The sequence below is a fragment of the Callospermophilus lateralis genome, unplaced genomic scaffold, assembly GCF_048772815.1.
Source record: "Callospermophilus lateralis isolate mCalLat2 unplaced genomic scaffold, mCalLat2.hap1 Scaffold_205, whole genome shotgun sequence".
Lineage (NCBI taxonomy): Eukaryota > Metazoa > Chordata > Mammalia > Rodentia > Sciuridae > Callospermophilus > Callospermophilus lateralis.
Window position 1 is genome coordinate 2,072,415 of NW_027513036.1, and position 18,395 is coordinate 2,090,809.

General features: G+C 42.3%; 1 protein-coding gene across 1 annotated transcript; it reads left to right on the top strand.

Annotated features, from left to right (window-relative positions):
• The first annotated feature begins 7,078 nt into the window (after positions 1-7,078).
• On the top strand, positions 7,079-16,928 carry LOC143388508 (insulin gene enhancer protein ISL-1-like). The gene is made up of 6 exons (XM_076842233.2): positions 7,079-7,106; positions 7,920-8,109; positions 10,785-11,044; positions 12,815-13,100; positions 14,302-14,470; positions 16,812-16,928. Exons 1-6 carry the CDS (start codon positions 7,079-7,081, stop codon positions 16,926-16,928), a joined length of 1,050 nt encoding a protein of 349 aa, XP_076698348.2.
• The last annotated feature ends 1,467 nt before the right edge of the window (positions 16,929-18,395 follow it).

Genomic DNA, 18,395 nt, shown 5'->3' on the forward strand with positions numbered 1-18,395 from the left:
ATTTTCTAATTAAAATATTTGCAACATAAAGTGAATAAAACAAAACTGAAAACAGATCAACTAATACTTTGGGGTATCTATATTTTGGAGACGGTATTTAGTTAAGCCATTCAAGAAAATTTTTCTGAAGCAGTAATTGTGCTGTTAATCACTCCCAAAGACTGTCACCAAGACAAACGCAGAGGGAAAGCTGTCCTTAATAATTTTCTGAAAGTAGACACTTAACGAAAGTTGAGTTTCTGGCAGATGGCAGAAAAGGTGATATGACAGACTTTGAAGGAATTAAAATGCTATCTTGATTCATTCATTTCCACGCGTGTATTCACTTTGGGGGTGGGGGGAACAGGGCGGGGGGCGGATTGGGGCGTGGATGTAGAGGGACCAACCTAAGACCGAAAGTTGATCCTTCGAAAAGGGTTATGTCCATGTCCAACTGGCGGAGGTTGCTCTCTTTTCCTCTTTTTTTTTTTTTTTTTTTTTTTTTTTTTTTTTTGCGTCTAGAAGGCTGGGGGTGGTCTACCAATTGCCAGCCCCCAGTTGAAGCAGGGACACCTCCCGCCCGGAATTTGGTTATCAGCGGGATTTCTGATTGCAGGCGACCGGATTCACCTTTGTTTTGGCGTCCCTAACCGAACCCACCAACTAACTACCAAGCCCATCCCTTGGGCACTAAGCAGATTCACTTTTAGGAATTAAGTATGCCCTTGCCATTCCGGAAGGAAGAGAGATCTGCAGGACGTTTTAATTTTTTCCTTTCCACTACTAGGAACGAGGGCAGGGTATGTAGATTCTGTTGGATCCTTCCACTTCAGTCAAGAGGAAGATAAAAAAAAAAAATGCCCTTGAGCTCAACACATTGGGGGTTAGGGAATGATCTAGCAAGAAGGTTGCTTAATGGAAATTGGGAAGGAGGCGGCCTAGGGGATCTCGATGAGGATTCTCTTTGTTTAGTGCTTCTGTCATCCCTGGACTCAGTTTAGGCTAAAGTTTTAGTGATGTGTGTGGTTGCACGTGGGCCAGAGGGGTTCTTGGAAAGATCGGATGGCAGGGCTTCTGAGCTAGAGAAGGACGGTAGGACCTGAGTCCCTAAGCTTCGAACAAGAGGCTACCTGGGGTAGAGCGATTGATCTCAGCACCGGCAGGAAGGTAAGGCATTGTTGACCCTTTCCCTGAACAAGTTAATAATTCAGTCGAGTTGATCTAGGGACATTCTTTCTGAAAGGGGTCGCCTCCCGGGCCCCTTTCCTCTCCTCAGTTGGTATTTAGCAGGTAGAGGGGCAGGGCAAATTCTTCTCTCCACGTGAAGTCGCAAAGAATTGAAGCGTTTTAACAGCGTGGAGGAGGAGGCGTAGAAAATTCTCAATGCACACGCGGCCGGAGTTCACCAGCTGATTCACCTCTACCGAGTGGCGGCAGACATACGGCGACCTTCAAAATTGTTATGAAAATCTCTTACTGACTAGGTATTTACTGGGATTTGGAAGATTTTTCTCCACTGATAGTCTACTGGTAGAGGCCATCTATGGGCATCCTCCCCACCCCACCCCCCACACACCGCCCCTATAAAAACTGCCCTCATCCAAGCACCTCTCGGCTGCACTAAACCTCTTACACATTTCAGCGGCCAGTTTAATTCACATAAAGTAGCTGTAATTTTTGACATCACCTCTTCAGCCCACCCATGGACTCCAGCCCGGGAACACCTTATGAGGATTTTTTTTTTTTTAAGGCGCTGATTCTGAAAGACTTAGGGAATGTTCTTGAGGCATCCTGGTAGATTTCCGGGCTTCCCGCTCCCTCCTTCGCGTGGCTGGTAATTTTCTGCTGCTCCTCCTCCTCCCTCTCTTGACCTCCTCCAAGGTACCTTCGTCTCCCCTCCCCCGTTCATCAACAGGGAAAAACCTCCCGCGGGCCAGAGAAAGAATCCCTTGGCATTAAATTCAGAGCTGCCCCTTAGATAAGACTGCACTGGGGGAAAGGGTCCCTTCTTTTGGAAAGAATAATCAACTAGATTTGATTGATTTGATGAACTAGACTGAGTTTAATTGCTCAGGATTTCACGAGCTCAGGAGAAACAGTGAGTGTTTTGCTAGATTTAACGCAGATCTGATAATTTTCAGCCGAACCGCTCAGGACATAGGAGAAAAATAAAGCATCTTTGCCTCTCTCGACTCCAAATACCTCCACGAGAATCCGATTCATTTAACGAAAGTTTTGCCAAATATAGGGTTCTATGATCCTTGGGTCAGACCTCTCAGTCAGCACACTGCACTCTTGTTCCAACCTGGGCTCTGCTCAGATCTTAGTTAACAACCGTCTGCTCCTGAAATTTTAGTTCAGGAGAAGAGGGGCAGGGAGAGTTTCATTTGAAAAGGGTTTCAGCGGATTTTGAGAAGTCATAGTAAGTATTTCCAGAAGCACAATTCGAAAGGGTGGAAGCAAACTGCTGTCCTCGCTTGACTGAACTCCTTCCGGGAAGGAGCTGTGGACCCTTGCATGTTCGGGACTGACCTAAGGTTTGTGGCTTCGCCGTCGCTGCCCAGAGCATGTAATTCTGTCTAGGCTGAGAACCGAGCAACGAACCGCACGGAACGCTGCCTTGCAGGCTGTCATCTGCCAGTAAAACAAAAACAAAAACAGACAAACAAACAAACAAAAAAACAAAAAAACCCAGGAACGCTGGTGATCCAAACAATTGCCTTAACTCATGGCTAAGAAGCTCTGTGCAAGTAAGAAAATTTTGCTAATTCACCCAGATTGTTTTATCTGGTTAATAAAGCAAGTGACACTCAACAAAAACCACAATCGCAGCAGGAGTCCTAGTAGATAAAAATAAGAATCACGACTAAAAGTTTGTTATTGTTAACAGCTGCCTTTATTATCACTGCTTAGTTTTATTTTATTTTTTTTTAGAGTACAAAAAACAATGGAAAGAAAAGAATAATTTCATACCCAGTGGTACATGGAGGGAGATTCCTTCTCTTTCTCTGAAATTAGAGCACTGATTCTTTTGATCCATTCTCATTAAGACACCAACAACAACTGGAAGAGAGGCAAATTAGCTCTAAACACCCATATCCTGTTCTTCATGGAATACAAATGGTTAAATCCTGACTCTGTTTAAGTGCATATAATTTTATCTCACCCTTGGAGGTGATTAAAGATACCAACAGTCTATATGGCCTTATTTTACATGATTAGAGACACAGAAAAAACGGAAAAGGAGAAATGTTACATATATATATATATATATATATATATATATATATATATATATGTGTGTGTGTGTGTGTGTGTGTGTGTGTGTGTGTATGTGTGTGTGTGTGTGTGTGTGTGTCTGTCTGTCTGTCTATATTTTATATCTATTTTTGGAGCTCAATAAATTTGTTCACATTTCATTTTGAACCCCAAATAAATTATTTGTGGAAAACCAGAATATAAAAATCCTTCAGTTATATATATATTTTTCATCTGAATACCTCAATCATTGAAACTGGCAGCCTAATTGTTCTACTCTTTCAAATCTAGTTCTGGTATGGGCTAAACAGAGCAACATCTCCCTGAGGGGGGAAAAAACTGCCAACCATATTCATAGATCAAGTAAACTAATCAAAGCCCCTCTTAGGGGCCAGTCTTTCTTAGGTGGGAAGGAAAAAGCTTTCTCACAGTACATAATTTCTGAAAAAAACAACTTACAATTCACTTATATCTACCAGAAGTTGGTAGAAAGAAGTAAATTCTAAATGTATAACTTTACTTTTCAAGTGCAATTAAAACCTTTTAAAATATTTTGGAAAGTAACTTGACTTCATGATGTTTGTTCAGGCATCCACATCTGGCATTAAGTCTGATCTAGAATGTTTAATTAGAGCAGAGGAAGAAAGCAATAGCTCACAAAAACAGGCATAACAGCTCACTAGAAGCTTGGATGTAACAGCTGCATTTTGGAAGGTGTGTAAAAGTGCACGTGGGCAAATGCTACAGACTCAAGAGTAGCATATTCTCAGCATCTCTGTTGTATTCAGACCAGACACTAGAAGGTACATTGGGTCAGCCTGGAGTGATTGGTACTAAACTCCACAAATACTTATTCTTCTTTTCCTCTTGTCAGTAGAGGAGATCAAACCAGAAATTCACACCACTGATGTTTTGAAAGATATATTTTTGACCTAACAGAATATACAAAGGTCAAAGTGAGTCCAATTACCACAGGAGAGTGTCTCATCTCCCCTTTGAACACAAGAGGTCGCTCCTGTGATCAAGTGCTCTGGAAAAATATTGCTAATCATAATTTTATGTAATCAGTTTAATGTATTTTAATAAACATTAAAATTTTCACAGATATATTTAGTATGCTAAATCTACATGTAGCAATTAACTAAGGAAATTCGGATCTGATCACCTTAGAATTTTCAGGTAAAGTGAAATAATGCTGCCAACTGAATTTTGATTTTAATGCAAAATGTACTATCAAACACATAGATCTCCAGAGCGTATTCATCATGGAACAACATAATTATTGGATGGATCCTTGCTTCTGTTAGTTTAGGAACTAAGAAAATAATGGTTGACAATAATGGTTTGGGCTAAGCAAAAGAAAACCTGTTGTCTTCACCATTATAGTGAAACTGCTTATTGCTGCAGGTTTTCCTCGGAGCCACATGCCAGATTTTCTACTTAGAATTGCTATCATCAGCAATAATTCTTTGTGATTGCTTATGGGTTAAGGGAGTTAAAATACAACTCTCTCTCTCTCTGTGTGTGTGTGTGTGTGTGTGTGTGTGTAAAGGAGGGTGGGCAGTAAAGGTGTTTTGTGGGTCTCAAATATAACTCACCAGGGTGTTTCTGGTGTTTAATTCCATGTTATAAACATGGCAGGAGGGAATATGATTGTTTCAAGTCCTCTATTTACTTTCTGGTGTTATGGTGGTATCTTTTTTACTAGGGTCAACTTGGTTATCTGTAAGGGAAACATGCCCGTATACTGGGAAGGCTTGCTTAGGATTACTACCATCATCTTTACAGAACCAGCTTGACAAAGGGCTCCATGCACACACCAGAGACTAGAAACATGGATTAAAACAAAACAAAGCACAACTGGTAAATTTTATCAACCTGTGTCAATCTGACTTCCAATTCCACACACGCACTCCACTCATTTTTAACATAATAAGAATGGAAAAGAAGGTATCAAATTTGAAATCTTTTTTGAGAGAAAACAAAATAAATAAGACATAATATTATTATCAGTTCTTGGTAAAGTCCCAGCTATGTCAGGAGGGAACTCACGCATTTTAGCTGCTTTTTGTAGAGGCATATCCGTTCAAACCCAGCCACTGAGGCCATCCGAGAGCTCACAGGTCTTATCAAGGGTTAGATCTGGTGAAAGATACAAAGAAAGGAGTTCCCTAACCCACAGAATCTTCTCGCTGCCACAAGATACCGAAATTAAGCCTTTGACGGCTCATGATGCAGGCTTTTAAAGATAAAATTCAAAGTACCGCTAAATAAGGGATGGCTGTTTATAAGTTTTGGGGGAAATGTGGGAGTTCTTCGTGGCCTTCCTGTGACTTTGTCTTTGGGAAACTGTAAGAGATGATAGGTGCATGTAAAAAATTATTGAGAAAAGTTACCGGCGAGATGCAGCCAACAGTCTTCTCTCTCTCTCCAGGTAGTTTCCCGAGAGAAAAATATTATATCCACTCTTAGTGCAGTGAAATGGGCATTTCACTGTTTTTCTGTAAGAGACTCCTTACTACTGGAGCTCTTAGACTAATACAGTTTTTTTTTAACTCTCTGGAAATATACGGAGAATTGTCTTTATAATTATCAAAGCAGGACTAACTAATTGCGCGAGACTGCTTAAAAACAGAGGGCAAGAGATCACCAGAGAGAAACTGGACAGTATATAACCGCTTTACAAACTTCAGCCTACCAGAAGATCATTTCACTCGTTGGCTTCGGGTTAGTACACACTTTAATTCTAGAGTTAAACTGAAAAGCAGACTTCGCGGGTCAAAAGGAGAGAGGCAGTCCGCAGAGTCAACTTCGTTTTACCTGTGCGTTTCCAACCTGATTGTCCGCTATGGCCAGAAGAGCCCCTTTCCTCCCACCCCACGTTTTTGGAGTTCTGAGGTCGGGGTGATGAGGTAATGGGGTAGCAGTCAGCGAGCAATTCCTCTGGTTCTAAGCACCCATTCCCGCTTCTTCTTTCCCTAGCAAGCCATGGGCAGCCAGTTCGGGAGTTCAGGCAGCAAAGACGCGCCAGGCCCTGGGCTGTGCACTGCAGCGTGGGACCAACCAAGCTAAACAGACTGTTCCAAGTTCCCCCTTTTCCTAGAGCCCAGGAGGGACTTCGTCAACACGAAGACCTACCCACCAGCCACTCGCCACCGGCGGCAGAAAAGTGAGCCCCGCGCTCAACGCAGCCAGCTGACTGTGGGGACCCCAGGAGCGCAGGGCGGAGGAGCAGCGCGACAGGAGGCGAGCGCGCAGGCGGAGCAGCCAGGAAGGAGCAGGGAGGGGCAGGAGGAGGAGGAGGAAAGGGAGGCCAAAAGCCAGAGCAGCCGAGCAGCCAGGCAGCCTGAGCATCGGGGGAGAACAGCCTGAGCCCGGAGCAAGTTGCCTCAGGAGCCCTAATCCTCTCCCGCGGGCTCGCCGAGCGGTCAGTGGCACTCGGCAGTGGCAAGGCTGAAATATGATAATCAGAACAGCTGCGCCGCGCGCCCCGCAGCCAATGGGCGCGGCGCTCGCCTGACGTCCCCGCGCGCTGCGTCAGACCAATGGCGATGGAGCTGAGTTGGAGCAGAGAAGTTTGAGTAAGAGATAAGGAAGAGAGGTGCCCGAGCCGCGCCGAGTCCGCCGCCGCCGCAGCGCCTCTGCTTCGCCAACTCCGCGGGCTTAAAGTGGACTCCCGGATCTGCGAGGGCGCGGCGCAGCCGGGCAGCGGCTCTCTCAGCTTTGGCAACCCCAGGGGCCACTATTTCCCACTTAGCCACAGCTCCAGCATCCTCTCTGTGGGCTGTTCACCAACTGTACAACCACCATTTCACTGTGGACATTACTCCCTCTCACAGATATGGGAGACATGGGAGATCCACCAAAAAGTAAGAGGCTATTTTACCTTGTGGGGCTCGGTTTGCTGTTCTTGTGCGGGGGTATCTCTTAGGCACGGATGCAAAGGGCTCTTCGGAGTTGAAGTCATTGCCTGGAGAGAAAGAAAAGGTGGCTTTTTTCTTGTTGCCGCCTGCATGCTTGCTGTTGGTTCTGATCTTCGGGAAACTGATTGTACCTTGTGTTTGAATTCTGTGTGCCCTCCCAAAGCCTAGCCTTCTGGTGCTAAGCGATGATTTCCTCCTTTGGAATTCTGAGCTCTAGGAGAAGGTTATTATGTTGCAAAGGTCTGCCGCACATACAATATTCGGAGATACGAATTAGCATTAGACTTGCAAAAGAGAACGAGTGACAACTGTATTGATGTCTGCTATTGCTAACAATATCCAGTCCTATGTGCTGTTTAAGAGCGTGCTTCATGGAAAATATAGACATCCCTGCGTTCACTTAACGCTTCTAGTCAAAACCTTTTCTTTGACTTGACTTATCCATAATCTTTCCCAATGATTATAGCAAAGAAGTAGGAGGGGGAAAATACAAAATGAGCGGGTTTGATTGCGTGCTAGGCTTACAAATGTAGACTATTCAAATCTGCATTTTACATATATTCCACCTCCTTTTTAAAAACGAGTCAAGATTTTGATGGCACACTTCAATTACCATCCCAAAGTGCAATACTCTTAAAAAAGGGTGGGGGGGGAGAAAAAACCTCCCAGAGTACGCCCTATAAGAGAATGATACTAAAAGTGTGTTTATCTCTGTAGGAAGTAAACGGTTAGTCAATCATGTATTTATTTTCATTTCAGAAAAACGTCTGATTTCCCTATGTGTTGGTTGCGGCAATCAAATTCACGATCAGTATATTCTGAGGGTTTCTCCGGATTTGGAATGGCATGCGGCATGTTTGAAATGTGCAGAGTGTAATCAGTATTTGGACGAGAGCTGTACGTGCTTTGTTAGGGATGGGAAAACCTACTGTAAAAGAGATTATATCAGGTATGCCATTATCCTTTTTTCTTAATTGTGTGAGATTTCTCTGTCTCTCCCCATTTCTTATTTGTGTTATTTGGTATGGCTTTGTCTTTTGGGGAAGTTTGCCTTAATGGAGTGTAGCATTCAAAAGTTGTCCAAGTGTATTTTAAAAATTTAAGATATGCTCTTCATTTCACTTTTTAGGGGGGGAAAAGCCCTTCACAGTGGTGTCATAAATTGTATGGTATTAAGTAAATTACTCTTGGAATTTGTGATGCTCAAATTATTTCCTCCTTTTGTCTTCCCCTTCCAAAACAAATAAAAACTTTAAAGATAGATAAGTTTGAGTTTTTAAACTTTAAAATATGGTTGATTTTCACTGTATAAAACAGTGTTATTTGTTTATTTTACTCCTGTTTTATTAGTAACTTAAAAATTCATTGGAGGTGTCAGTGAAATAGATAAAAGTTTGAAGCATGTTTGGAGATGAATTTTGAAAGAGCAAGTAGACATATTGCCCCTTTTACTTTTAGGGTAAGAATTCCTTCCTGGGAAATTTAAAAACCAACTGAAATATTCCTTGCAAAAACACCGGAAATTTAATCTTTTTAAATATTAACCCTTTGGTGACATTTGACTGTCTGTTCTTTCTTATCTTATCTGAGTTGATGAATTAGACAGAGCAGATCAAATTGCCCATCATCTGTCTAGGAACAATTGGTATATTTAGATAATTGAACAGCTTCCTTTCTCACATTAAAATCTAGTTAGTGATAAAATTAGTGATTTGCCCATACTGACACAACTGCAACTACATAGGAACTTTCTGAGTTTGATTTTGTTGTTGTTATTGTTCTTTCAGTTTACTCTACATGGGTCTTTCTAGTCTCAAGTTTTCTCAGACCTGTGTAGATTTCAGGAAATTTGTTTTCTCCCTTCGGAAACCAGTACAATTTCTAAGAAAAATTGTATTAGTTATAATAACAAACAGAAGAGATTATCATTGCTATTATGTTAAGTGGTATTTTTTTAAAATTCTCCAGTTGCTATTAACACATAATTAGTTTTTGTAAGTTGGAGGGTTTTGGAGCTTGAGAACTTTTGTTGAAGTTTAACTAAGATTTAATACACAATCACAATTTTCTTCTGCTCACATAGTATCCAATATTTTTTTCTCCTTTTTAAAATTGTGAAGCAGAGAGTATAACTTTGATAGATAAAATTGAACTATACACGAAGGGAGGTTTTTTTAATACTTAGGGGGATAGTGGGAGGAAGTAGGGGAAGTGGGGTACAGGAAGGGGGAGGGATTTTCTAAATTGTTTGGTCATAGGCAAAGTCCTCATCCTATAAAATGGAAGATCTCACATTGGGTAGGCGGAGGGAGGAAAACTTTTGAATCTACCTCTAACCTTTGACAAATGAGCTGTTTTCTTTTTTCTTTCCCCTTTTTTGTCTTTCTTTCTTCTTCGATTGGCATGTAAACTCAAGATTCTGGAGAGTTACTTGACACCTCCAAGAACATCTTTACTCCTATGGAGATACTGTTTTGCTCAATTGCACAGACCTGCACGTTCCTAATTCTGGATACATAAAATTATAGAAGAACCCCAATTGCTCTTTTACTTTCCTCCACTCTGTAACTCTGTCTTTGTATGTGTGCACTTGCCCTTGGAAATACTGCAGTTGTAAAAACAAAGCAGACAGACCATTTGGATTTCAAAATTTTCAAAATCTCCTCATGCTTTGCGTGCATCTTTTTCTCTTTCTTTCATTCTCTCTGAAGGAACGGCTGGGCTTCTGTTATTCTGATAGTCACTAAGAGGGCCAGGCAGTGCAACCTTAGGTAGAATCTATAAGGATTGTCCCTTGGTAAGGAAAAGAAAGCAATGAGGAAGACCTTAGAAGTGAGTCTTTCCTTTTTTTTTTTTTTTAGACTGGTCATGGCTTTCAAGGAAACTGAAATAGATGTAGATGCTTCCACAACTTGAAAAAGAGAGAGCAGATGCAGATTTTTAATATAATAATAAAAGAAAGAATGGAGAGGGAACTTTTCAATAACATTGTTGTTGCCTATGAAAAATCTTTGGTGGGATAAAGATTTGAATGTACTAGCCTTAAAAGAGGGGACCTGGAAACCCCCAGAGGTTTCATTTTGTTATTCTCTGTGTGTATTTGTATGTGTGCACATATGAAGTGCAGTGGCAATCCCATTCCCCGGTCCCCTTTTTTGTTGCAATATCAGAAATATTTCTAGCCACTAAAATTGAGAAATAAGAAAACAAAAGTGGAGAAGTACTGGTCACCAGAGCACTCCTGAATTCCTTCCCGCTAAGATCTACAAGGAGAACCTTGGGACTGGTCGCAAGAACAGCGACAAAGGTTTTGAATCCATGAATGAATTTCCCTTGTTTGGGGTGTAGTATTCTGAACTAAGAGGTACCAACTGAGATACAAAGGTTCTTGGGAAAGGAAAAAGTAGAGGAAGAAGGAGAAGGAAAGAGATGGAGGGAATGGAGAGAAAGAGGTTTCATTTCTATCCTCCCGTTTCCTTGCTTCTGTTCGGTAAACTGATTTTTCTGGGCATCTCAGGGGCTTACAGCTGGGATCACTGAAGATCTTGGGCCAGGGCAGTACCTGCCTGAAGTGACCCCCTCTCCTTGTGCTTGTCTTCTGTCCCCGGCTGGACCCCTACGCAGGTTGTATGGAATCAAATGCGCCAAGTGCAGCATCGGCTTCAGTAAGAACGACTTCATGATGCGCGCCCGCTCCAAGGTGTACCACATCGAGTGTTTCCGCTGCGTGGCCTGCAGCCGCCAGCTCATCCCCGGGGACGAGTTTGCGCTGCGGGAAGATGGGCTCTTCTGCCGCGCGGACCACGATGTGGTGGAGAGAGCCAGCTTGGGTGCCGGCGACCCTCTCAGTCCCTTGCATCCGGCACGGCCGCTGCAAATGGCAGGTACTCCTCCGCCCTGAGTCAGACCCAGCTTGGGGAGGCAGAGGCACTGGACATAGCAACCCTGGTAGCCACAGGGTGATCACGACATCAGACCTGCAGTTAAATGAAGTGTTATATGCGTTCTGCTCTTTTGCAGCAAGGTTCAATGCACACACTGTCTGCCTTGACGCCGCAACCACACCTACAAGTCTGTGTGTCTATATATGGGTACACACGAACACAATACCACTTGTGCTCACAAGTATACACAAGCCCAAACAGTACTGTCAGCTTACCTTGGCTTCCAAACCATAGCTTTCTGAAAAGGGCTTCAGCTCCCCGCCAGGTATTCTCTGAGCTGCCTAATTAAAGGGGTGGAGTTCTAGGTTCCAGGAGCTTCCTTTAGCCCAATGAAGGAAGCTTAGATGGCCCTAAGTCATTCATCCTACCAAATATATTTTTTTCCTTGAGAATTACTCCACACTCCAAAACATTTTTAGATTTTATTTTATCATTTTGTAGGAGAATTGGCCCAGAAAAGTGAAGGTCTTAATAACTGCAGGCCACTGTGCAGAGCTGTAATTTAAAACTGTCAACAAGCTAATCTGCAGTAATTGAATTTTAAAGGAAACCTGACTCTTTAAGCCATTCATTCTATATGATTCGGTGAGAATTTCAACTTCAAGCCTGTTGCTGTAGGTCCAAAATGACCCCATAGGTGTTGGACTGACCCCAGGGGATCTTAGAAGGTGCAGGATTTCTACCATATAGATCAGAAGGCCAGTTCCCTATAAAGGAAAGTGGAAACAGAGCAAAATTGGCCAGTGCCAAGACTCTGGTGAGGCAGTGTTTCAGTACCTGCCTTTTAGTTTTGAATAGATTTGCAACCCTTGCCCCTCCCCCACACCATGTAGTTTTAAAGTATCAGTTCCCATATACTAGAGGTGAGGAAAAGACAGCTCTTCCCTCCCACCCGCAGCTGACCCTTTACTGGCAGCTCTTAAGAATTCTTTCTCTAGGGATTTGTGAATAGCTTGTATAAAGGCAAAGCCAAGGGTGGGAAATACAGAAGAGCCCAAAATATTGGGGGTTGGATGTGGAAGCACATCATTTCCTAGTCAGTAGTTTATCTCTAGTGGACGCAGCTCAATAGAGTTTCAGTTTTCCTTTGCTGAGGGTTAGGCCTCCTTTCCTGCCCATCCCATGTTGATTCAGTACTAAAATGACCAGGGACTGGAGAGATGAGAGAAATATGGGATTTTTTTTTTTTTAGACCATTAAAAGGACTGTCCTCTGGGACTATAGTTCAAGGCTTTCTAGCAGAATTCTGGACCTTCCCTTTGCAGACATTCTAGCTGTCATTGGGATGTTCTGCATTTCCTTCCCTAGTACCTCTGTGGACTTTACCCAAGAGGAAACTCCCAGTATGGAAGTGGGGGTGCTTGTTGTAATCTGAGCCCATTCTGGATATGGGGAATTAGGGAGGAAGGAGGAAAAAGAACACTTAAAATATTGTCTCTGATGTGAGCTGGGGGAACCATCCTGAGCAGCCCTTTCCATGGCTAAGGCTGTGTTGATGTGAACAGGAGCAAGGGCTGTGTTCAGACCTGTATTACTCAGCATTAACCCTTGTAGATTACAGAGCAGGATTGAGATTTTATTCTGCTTTGCACATGCCTCACCATCACCTCTGCTGTCCCCAAAGCTCTACTTATAGTTCTGAGAGGCCTGGTCTAACTGGCTAGTGAGCTAGTAGCCTGGACTGTGCTCATGGTGCCCCTTGCCCCACAGCGGAGCCTATCTCTGCCCGGCAGCCGGCCCTGCGGCCCCATGTCCATAAGCAGCCAGAGAAGACCACCCGTGTGCGGACTGTGCTGAATGAGAAGCAGCTGCACACCTTGCGGACCTGCTATGCTGCCAACCCCCAGCCTGATGCACTCATGAAGGAGCAACTAGTGGAGATGACAGGCCTCAGCCCCCGCGTGATCCGAGTCTGGTTTCAAAACAAGCGGTGCAAGGATAAGAAGCGGAGCATCATGATGAAGCAGCTACAGCAGCAGCAACCCAATGACAAAACTGTGAGTTGTCCTGGGGCCCAGGCAGGGGACTCAAGTGTAAAGGGGAAGGAGGAAATGCAGAGCCTTTGTGTGTCCAGTCTGGCCTGCACCAGCTGAAGTGCAATGGGGGTGGCCCTCCTATCCCCAGCCCCAACAAAGTATGTATCAAAGTGGCTGGGGGAGGCCATCCTGATGTCCACCCTGTGCTGATCTGAGCACTGGATAGGTTAGAAAGGCACTTATCAAAGTGATAGGAGCTCACATCCCTATGGGTGGGCTCAGGCTCTGAACCTTACCAACATGTGAACCTGAAGGACTCAATTGCCCCCTCCAAGGGTAGGTGACAATGAGCATTGGGGACTGTCAATTTCTCACAATGAGTAACACCTTGGGTGTTAGTCTAGATCCTGGGGCTTGGGGACTAGTCATGTTGCCAGTCTCCAGGGCCTACCCCACTACTTGATGAGGCTTGCCCATGCACTTGTAGGCTGGGGAGGTCCCCCTGGGTGATCTCCTCCTCCACCCTTCACCCTTGGTGGAGCCCAGGCCTCCACAAAGGCGTCAGGCCACTGGCACTGTTATCCAGGGCAGCACCCCACTGCAGGCTTCCTGGTTAAGCTAAAGAGTTTCTTTCTTTCCTTTTTTTTCCCCTTTCATTTTACTGTTTGGCTCTATTTTTAAATGCCATAAAACCTGCTGTCATTAAACTTGGCAGGCCAGCCGAGACTGGGCCAGGGTACTTTGTAAGTTGGTTAGTACATAATAGCACAATAGCTGCCAGATCCAAAGACTTGGGAGTGGGGGCTAGTTCTGGGAGGAGAAAACCGCTTGGAGAAAGTCTGCAAGTTAGTTGCAGACTTTAGTTAGTTGCAGACTAATTAAAACTGCCCAGAAAACCACCATGTCCTGAGGCAGAAGGGGGGAATTATGGCTTGTGAGAGCCCATAGTTGGAATTGGGGATCAGCTGCAAAGGTAAGGGGAAAAATCACAGTCAAAGTAGAATTTGTTTTAAAAAGGTCTAGGTAGACCTAATATAGACTACAGAAGTAGAAAAACAAAACTGAACTCCAGCTCATATCCATAGGTGCAGCAGATTAACTGAATCAATAAAGGGCCACCATAGAGATAAGATAATACCCAGGTATATTTGCTTAGCCTGTACAGACAATGGAGGGAGGGAGTTTGCTCATTAACATGTTGGGATGGGGGGGTTATTCACAAAATATCCAGGGGATGACAGGAACTCCCATGGTAGCTGCCAGTCCAGAGAGGCACGACGGTGGCTTACAGGCTAACCCAGTTGAGGTGCAAAGTTACCAGCCGCCTTGGAAAGTACTGAGCGACTTCGCCTTGCAGAGTGACATAGATCAGCCTGCTTTTCAGCAACTGGTAAGTGTCAGCCCACAGAAAGAGAAGGGCAAATTCCCAACAGAAAAGGGATTCTGGTTTAACTGTCATATACTGAAAGATTCTGGGGGAGGGTACTCCCTGACCCCAGTTTGGGGAGAGACTGAGGAGGCATGGTGGTAAAGAGAAGGGAGTGAGGCAAATGTGAGGAAAACAAGCCTCTCTCTCTCTCTCTCTCTCTCTTTTTTTTTTATGAGACTGCGAAATTTGATTCCATAGGTTGAATATATATATATTTTTTTATCAGACATGCATTTTGGGATTAACTTCAAGGTACCCAACTAGATGACTTGTGTGAAAAGAGATGCATAAGGGCTGCAAAATTAAGTACCTTAGACTTTTAGAATTTTCAGGAACTTTAGAGATCACCTTGGCATTTGAATCAACAATCAGCATGTTTATTCTCTCTTCAACATCTAGAGAATGGGATATTCCAGGGGCCCAGTTCAAAGTGATTGTAATACATATGCAATGTTATAATACATAATCAATGTTGTTATCAATAAGCAGCAGGCACCTGTCTAGGTACAATTTTCAGATTTATTAGTATAGAGATTTATTAATTAATTGAATTAGTTCAAGTAGTTGATCAACACTTTATATTACTGTATCCCTTTCTGGGAATATTGTAATATACAATGCTATACAATGCTATATTGCATATACAAAAGACTACTTAAACGTTTTTTTAAGTATATAAATTCAAATGTCATATAGTCATATATTGTGCTGGCATTTATATAGGAAAAGGGACATAGCTGTAACAATCAGAGTGCTTATTTAATCCTGGGAAACCCATTTTACATTAATATGTTTTACACATTCAGAAAAGATAATTATTTTCCCCTTGTTAACCTCCAAAAGGCCAAGATAATTATAAGTATTAATTATGTGTCCTTTGTATTTATATATACTTAACAATCTTTTTCTTTTCTTTTTACCACCAAGTACATCCCCAGTCCTTTTAGTTTTCATTTTGAAACAGTCTCACTGGTGGCTGAGGGTCTTGCTAAGTTACTGAGGCTAGTCTCCAACTTGTGATTCTCCTTCCTCAGCCTCTCAAGTTATTGGAATTATAGACATGTGCCACTGCATCTGGCTTATAATTTTTTTCTTAAAGTGTCATTAACCCTATAAAATCCTGTCTTATAGAACATGAAGCTCTATCCTAAAAGCATGATCCTTCCTAGAGCAGTAAAGATAAAGTATTAGGAGAGGACAGTTTTTCCACCCTCCTGTTTACCCAGAGGGCATTTGCTTCCCTGGTGTAAACTGTGAGTAAAGGCAAGTGGTTGGCCCCAGGCCTGTGTCTCTAAGTGCCCCAAGCAAAGGGTAGGCAAATTTGAGAAGTTCATCCATTGACCTCACAATGGAAAAGTTTAACAGAGTAGGAAGGAAGGTAAGTAGACCCTTAAACTAGAAAAGAGCTTAAGTTAAAGTTATTAATCTGATAATTTGTTTGAATAAAAACCTAAATCACAAAAGAAGGTAAGGGCCAGATTTTGGACAGCCAGATGTTGGTACCTTCTGAAACTTTAGTGTCAGGTAGGAGCAGTAGAGGGGAAGCTGAGGAAGGGATCAGGATGTGGTCAGCTAAGGAGATTTTCTACAGCAATGCAGTGATTTTTCATTTAAAAGGAAAAGCCAGATATTTATAATATGAGGATGTTATAATATATGGATCTCCTCTGTGAAAGAAGAGAGAGAGAGAGAGAGAGAGAGAGAGAGAGAGAGAGAGAGAGAGAAAGGGAGCAAAGGAGGAGGGAGGGAAAATGCAAGAGAGAGCAAGAAGCAGAGAAGCAGCAGGACAGAGGAAGAAAACCCATACTGTGAGTCCTCTAAGGAGTTAATCATTGTTCATGGAGCCTTCTCTGAATCTCCCGTCACTTGATCTGAGCGTGTGTTATGGATTTTCTAACTCAAAAAGAGAGGCTTTGATGCCTAGAGACTGAGAACTCGCCTGCTCCCAGGGCAACATGTTGCCAGCAGGATAATTTTATTTAGAGCAAGCATGGTTAGAGTTGTGATACCATTTTACAGTGGGAAACACATTTGTTCTTAAATAATTTAATGCAACATAATGTTGGGAATTGGGAATTCAGTTTGAGTTAAAACAGATCTTTAAGAAGATGGGAAAGTGAGAGGATTTCTTTTTGACTTCTCTTCGTCATAGGCTTTCTATAAGCATGTTAAAATTATATTATGTATGTATCTACGTGTCCATCTGTTTACAAAACATCTGTACATACATACACAGTACGACGAGTTTACTTTTTGAATACAATTACAGCCTACTTTATTTATTTCTCAACCTTCCATGCAGGTCAATTTTTCAGAAGGAGGACCAGGCTCTAATTCCACTGGCAGTGAAGTAGCATCGATGTCCTCTCAACTCCCAGATACACCTAACAGCATGGTAGCCAGTCCTATTGAGGCATGAGGAACATTCATTCAGATGTATTTTTTTTCCCCTGTTGGAGAAAGTGGGAAATTATAATGTTGAACTCCGAAACTAAAGTATTTAACGACCCAGTCAATGAAAACTGAATCAAGAAATGAATGCTCCATGAAATGCACGAAGTCTGTTTTAACGACAAGGTGATATGGTAGCAACACTGTGAAGACAATCATGGGATTTTACTAGAATTAAAACAAACAAAACCTAAAACCCAACATACGCTATTCAATGACCTTAGGAGTACTGAAGAAAAAAAAAAAGACGCTTTTAAAATGTAGAGGATTTTTATTCAAGGATCTCAAAAAAAAGCATTTTAATTTCACTGCACATCTAGAAAAAAACAAAAGCAGAAATAGAAAATTTTCTAGTCCGTCCTAATCTGAATGGTGCTGTTTCTATATTGGTCATTGCCTTGCCAAACAAGAGCTCCAGCAAAGATCAGGAAGAGAGACTGGCCTCCTTGGCTGGAAAGAGTCCTTTCAGGAAGGTGGAGCTACATTGGTTTGCGATGTTTTTAGTTGACTAACAAGGGGTTAATTGAAATCCTGGGTCTCTTAGCATGTCCTATAGCTGGTTTCCTTTTTACTTTTGTCCCTGTCTCCTTTTTTTTTTTTTTTTTTTTTTTTGAGATCCATCCTCTATCAAGAAGTCTGAAGCGACTTTAAAGGTTTTTAAATTCAGTTTAAAAAACCAACTTATAAAGCATTGCAACAAGGTTACCTCTATTTTGCCACAAGCGTCTCGGGATTGTGTTTGACTTGTGTCTGTCCAAGAACTTTACCCCCAAAGATGTGTATAGTTATTGGTTAAAATGACTGTTTTTTTTTTCTCTCTCTGGAAATAAAGAGGAAAAAGGAAACTTTTTTTGTTTGCTCTTGCATTGCAAAAATTATAAAGTAATTTATTATTTATTGTCAGAAGACTTGCCACTTTTCATGTCATTTGACATTATTTTTTGTTTGCTGAAGTAAAAAAAAAAAGATAAAGGTTGTATCGTGGTCTTTGAATTATATGTCTAATTCTATGTGTTTTGTCTTTTTTCTTAAATATTATGTGAAATCAAAGCGCCATATGTAGAATTATATCTTCAGGACTATTTCACTAATAAACGTTTGGCATAGATAAATAAATAAATCCAACGATTCAGGGTCCCTCTTTTATATGTTTATTAGCAAGCTTTTTAAATGTCTGAAATTAAGGATTGCATGTTGGATTGGGGTAAACTGATATACAGTAGGTGTGATAAGCTGTTAAGGTTGAGTTTGCAAGTTTGGATTTCAGTAGTTGGATCAAAGTTGATTGGAAGAAGCCCTTAGCTCTCAGTGGTGATAATGTTACTGGTTTTGTGAAAATGATATGCTGTCCTCTGTTCTTCCTCTACCTTTTTTTCCTCCTGTTTTTTTCCCCTTCCCTTCCCCATCCATCCACACACCCCGCAAGAGGGTCCTG

Excerpts from the sequence above, each read along its gene's own strand:
- LOC143388508 (XM_076842233.2), top strand. The coding sequence starts at position 7,079 with ATGGGAGACATGGGAGATCCACCAAAAA. Across the intron at positions 7,107-7,919 it reads CATGGGAGATCCACCAAAAA|AAAAACGTCTGATTTCCCTA; the intron begins GTAAGAGGCTAT and ends TTTTCATTTCAG. Across the intron at positions 13,101-14,301 it reads CAGCAACCCAATGACAAAAC|AAATATCCAGGGGATGACAG; the intron begins TGTGAGTTGTCC and ends GGGTTATTCACA.